Here is a 5,057-nt window from a genome sequence, read left to right on the forward strand (position 1 = left end):
AAAAAAAAAAAAGAAAGAAAGAAAAGAAAAGAAAAAAGAAGGAAGAAGGAAGGAGGGAGGAGGGAGGGAGGGAGGGAGAAGTGGAAAGAAAGAAAACTCAATATGCACACACCTTAATTTCCCACATAAATTCCCACCAAGCCGGGCAGTGGTGGCTCACGCCTTTGATCCCAGCGCTTGGGAGGCAGAGGCAGGCGGATTTCTGAGTTCGAGGCCAGCCTGGTCTACAGAGTGAGTTCCAGGACAGCCAGGGCTATACAAAGAAACACTGTCTAAAAAACAAACAAACAAACAAATCTCCTCCAACGAAAGGTCATGGATAAAACCAAGCTAGTCATTTACTGGTCAGCAAGATGCACATTTTTTATCGAACTAAATCAAGGCATGCACTGTTTTTATACACTTTACAGCCGAGTCTTTATGCAATTTGACAAGCCAGTAATCAATGTAAATAACACCTTACTTGTTAGTAAGGCATAGTGAGTGCACAGAATCCATTAGTGACTAAAAAGAAAGTGTCGCCTACACTACATATTTACTTACATGGCAGAAAACTGTAAGAACCAAATGCAGCAACATTTGGGAACTCAATAAACATTTTTGAACAAATGTAACCATCACTCTGAAGTGTACAAAGTTGGAAGGAAAAGAAAAACTACCATTTTGTACCTGCTGTGGCAAACACTGCTCTCTACAGTTCTATGACACACGACTGTTGTGACAGCTTTTTTACAGGGTAAACTGATTTAGGGCTGTGCAAATGCCCAAGGTAACAAAACTCTGAGTCCAGTTTGTCGCCTGGTTCTGGTCAGATCCCGAGGCCTGAACTCTCCACCCGGTCCATCCACCGCCATTCCCACAGCTCGGAATCTATCAGTGGCGCGGTCACAAGCCGATCACGGCTCCGACCCTCTCTCCAACCCACAGCTCGCGCGCGGTCAGCTATCAAGGCTCGCCCAGCGGCGACTCGGGGCGGAGAATCGGCCGAGCCGGCCCCTTCCCCGGAACGGAAGAGCTCTCAGAGCAAAGCGCGACCGGGAAGAGCGACAGCGGGAAGACCGCGGCGGGGGTCACCGGAGACTCGCTCCCACGCCGTCGCGCCCCCCACACACTTACAGCACTTTGTCCAGAGCATCCATCGCGGCAGGATCCCGGAGCGAATGCACGTGTACCGCGTACTTCCGGGAAGCCGCCGCCAGCGCCGGAAGAGGCGGTGCCGGAAATGCGAAATACCACTTCCGCGCCGGCGGCCATTTTGGGAAGGCTTAGCGTTCCGTCTCCCTTGGTTACGGAACGTTGTTAGGTTGTTCTCCGCAAAGGAAAGAAACACTTTAAGTGACTTAGTGTGGAGTCGAGGATTTGGGAGCCAAGTGTTCCTCTGCAGGAAATAACCAGAATGCTAGAAAGGTTGGAGGCACGGTACCCAGTTACCAGACGTCCTGACAGGAAAAGGACACCATTAACTGCAAGATCAGTTGAAGCAGTTTGATTGATACACGAAGAATCCTGCTGACTGTGGCAGTCTCTCAAATCTCAGATAATTTGCATATAGTTATATAAAACACACCTTGTAATGTGTACAGTTCATTGGTTTGGGGTGCCTTCGCCAAGCCGCTCAAGCCAGCACAGTGGTGAAGGCAGAATGCCAGCATTGGGGGAGGGGAGGGCAGCCTCGACTCCACAATGAGGTGCTGTCAAACGCACACACGCACTCACACATCAAAGATCCCAACATTGGGGTGCAGTCCTGGCATTTCAACACTTTAGAAATGAAGGTAGGAGCAATGATGGCGCACGCCTTTAATCCCAGCACTTGGGAGGCAGAGGCAAGCGGATTTCTGAGTTCGAGGCCTGCCTGGTCTACAGAGTAAGTTCCAGGACACCCAGGGCTACACAGAGAAACCCTGTCTCGGAAGAGTTGTGGGTAGGGGGGAGGGATTTAGATGCAACCATCATCTATTATCTAATTACAATATACTTTTATACCCATCCACCAGTGGCACTGTCAACCTTTAATCCACTGTTTCCTGGAGTTGCCTAGTCTGATGTTGTACATAGTATGAATTGAATCTCATAGTGTGCAGTCTTGTGTCTGACTTTAATTTTATTAAGTTTTGAGTTTTGTTTTGAGACAGGGTTTCCCTATATCGTTTTGTCTGGCCTGTAACTTGCTATATAGATCACTGGGATCTTGAATTCTGTCTTCTGTTTCTGCCATGTAAGTGACAAAATTACAAACATTTGCCACCCAACGTGACCTAATTCACCATTTCAAGGTTCGTGCATTTGTGTGTTCTGTTTTGGGGGGAGGATCTTGAAATGCAGCCAATGCTGGTATAGAGCTGTTGCCCATGCTGGTGTAGAAGTTGAGATGCTGTGTTTCCCTATGAACCACTAGGACTAAATACATATCCTGCCAAGATTAAAGACATGTCCTGCCATTCCAGGAAATCTATCTTTTTGCAAATTGGAATGTCAAGTAGGAGGGTGGCTTCTAAATAGCTTCCGAAGAAGGCCTGGCTGGAGCTATCTGGGCCGTCTCAGTGGTATAGCACTTAACCATATACAGGGCCCTAGGCTCAAACTCCTACACTGGATTAAAGAAAATACAATGGTGCTTTCAACCTCACTTTGACTTACCACCATCAGGGTCGGTAGAGGGACTGGAATTTATTTTTGTTTGTTTGCTGAGACAGAATTTCTCTGTAGAGCCCTGGCCATTCTGGAACTTGCTCTGCAGACCAGGCTGGCCTCAATCTCTCAGAAATTACCCTGCCTCTGCCTCCCCAGAGCTGGGATCAAAGGTGTGTGCCTCCACTGCTGGGCTTGGAGTTTAATTTATAATGTGGACATTGACTTTACCAGCCATGCTTAAGAAAAGCTCTACAAAAGCTCCCAAGGGCAGGACTTAGAAAGGAGATGGAACACTTGGCTCTGTGCAGCCTCTGCATCTGGCTGTTTCCAAAGAGGATCAGCTAGAGGTCATCCTCAGCTACACAAATTCCAGGTCCAACTGGAGGATTTAAGATATTATCTCAAAGTAAATAAGCAATAAATCCATCCAGTAAACAAACTTTCCCAGGTCCTTTTCCCAAATTCTAGGAGCTGTTCTAGTAAGCAATTTAAAGTGAGAAGAGCCTTGTGGGAACATCCAGTTTGTAGCCAAGACAGAGGTGGTGGGGAATTTAGGAACTCCTTGAGATCGGCACACAGACTAGAGATGGGATGATGGTATGGGACTGTGTCCTTAACCTGTGGATCTGACACTAAGTCCAGGTTGACTAAGGACCAGAACTTCAGAACTGGATTAGGTTAGATGGCATTGATGTGTCCTCTATTGACTCGTCTGTGATTTTTTTTAAAGATTATTTATTTATTTATGAGTACACTGTAGCTGTACAGATGGTTGTGAGCCATCATGCGGTTGCTGGGAATTGAACTCAGGACCTCTGCTCGCTTCAGCCCCGCTTGATCCGGCACAAAGATTTATTTATTGTTATATGTAAGTGCACTGTAGCTGTCTTCAGATATACCAGAAGAGGGCGTCAGATGTCATTACTGATGGTTGTGAGCCAACATGTGGTTGCTGGGATTTGAACTCAGGACCTTCGGAAGAATAGTCAGTGCTCTTAACCACTGAGCCATCTCTCCAGCCCTCATCTGTGGTTTAAACAAAAGGAAACCCAGATATATTGTATCTGTTGTTTAAAAAAAAAAAGTGCTGAGGATAGTAACAGATGGTAGAAGTGGTTTATTTTTCCAATAAAGGGCAAAATGAAGATAAAGAAAAAAAAAACAGGAACAAGGCCCATGTTTCACAGCTTCTAGTCTTGGGAAAAATAATAGGTTTTTGTTGATTGATTTTTGTCCCCCTTTTGGGGGGGATAGGATTTCACACTGTAACCCAGAGCTTGGCATCAAACTTGCAGCAATCCTCCTGTTTCAGCCTCCTAAGAGCTGGGATGATAGGCAGGAGTTGTTTGTTTTGCTAACTCTGGACCTGCTTTATCTGTGTCTGTATGTCTGCACTACTCCTATCCTAGTTCCCAATGAACTATCAGAGGACTACCTCTCTCTCTCCAGTGGAAACTGATAGTTTTCTTTTAAGTCTTTCATATTCTTTATTGGCTTCCTACTATATAAAGCCATTATAGGGCTGGTCAGGTGGCTCAGAGGTCACGAACACCGGCTGTTCCTGAACAGGTCCTTGAGTTCAAATCCCAGCAACCACATGGTGGCTCGTGACTACTTGTACAGGGATCTGATGCCCTCTTCTGGCATGTAGGTAAGCACTCCTACATTTAAATAAATACACAATTTTTTTTAAAAAGCCATAATTCTGCAAGATTTATTATTAAAAATTTATTGTATTAGTAATAAAAAAATGAGAGTGTAGCATGAAATTGGGCTGGGAAGACAGCTCTGCAGGTAAAGGTGTGCCTTTCCATGCCTGACAATCTCAGGTCAGCACTTGCTTGCTGTTTTCCGAGAGAACCTGAGTTCGCTTCCTAGCATTGATACTGGGTGGCTCACAACCACCTTAGTTGCCATCCCCCCGCCCCCCGACAGATGCCTGTGCTTTTGAGACTCCACTATGTATCCCTAACTGGCCCAGAATTTGCTCTATAGACCAAGCTGCATTGAATTGAGATCTGCCTGCATTTGCCTCCACTCCACCAGGTCACCTTTCTGACAGCTCTTCTCCTTTCCTTGGTGGTATTGGACACTGAACCTAGGACCTCAGGCATGCCAGGCAAGGGATCTACCAGCAAGCTACACCTTTAGCCTCTTCATAGACATTAGAGCAGAGTCTCATTAAGTCTACGGACTCAGGCTTAACTTCAACTCACTTTGTAGCCCAGGCAAACCTTAAATGTCCATCTTGCCTCTGCCTCCCAAGTAGCTAAAATACAAAACCAACAAGAAAACTATATGTGTATATGTGAGCATAAGAATGCAAGTCTCGGGCTGGTGAGATGGCTCAGTAGGTAAGAGCACCAACTGCTCTTCCGAAGGTCACGAGTTCAAATCCCAGCAACCACATGGTGGCTCACAAC

At 46.1% G+C, this 5,057-nt stretch overlaps 1 protein-coding gene across 1 annotated transcript in view; it reads right to left on the bottom strand.

Moving 5' to 3' along the window:
• Positions 1–1,237, bottom strand: part of Rpf2 (ribosome production factor 2 homolog) — a 25,160-nt gene extending 23,923 nt beyond the window's left edge. Inside the window, exon 1 of the mRNA XM_031347754.1 lies at positions 1,117–1,237. Coding sequence (XP_031203614.1) covers positions 1,117–1,139 — 23 coding nt within the window. The 5' untranslated portion in view covers positions 1,140–1,237. The remainder of the gene's footprint in view (positions 1–1,116) is intronic.
• Positions 1,238–5,057: the final 3,820 nt, after the last annotated feature.

This window comes from Mastomys coucha, unplaced genomic scaffold (assembly GCF_008632895.1).
Source record: "Mastomys coucha isolate ucsf_1 unplaced genomic scaffold, UCSF_Mcou_1 pScaffold3, whole genome shotgun sequence".
In the NCBI taxonomy this organism is placed as follows: domain Eukaryota; kingdom Metazoa; phylum Chordata; class Mammalia; order Rodentia; family Muridae; genus Mastomys; species Mastomys coucha.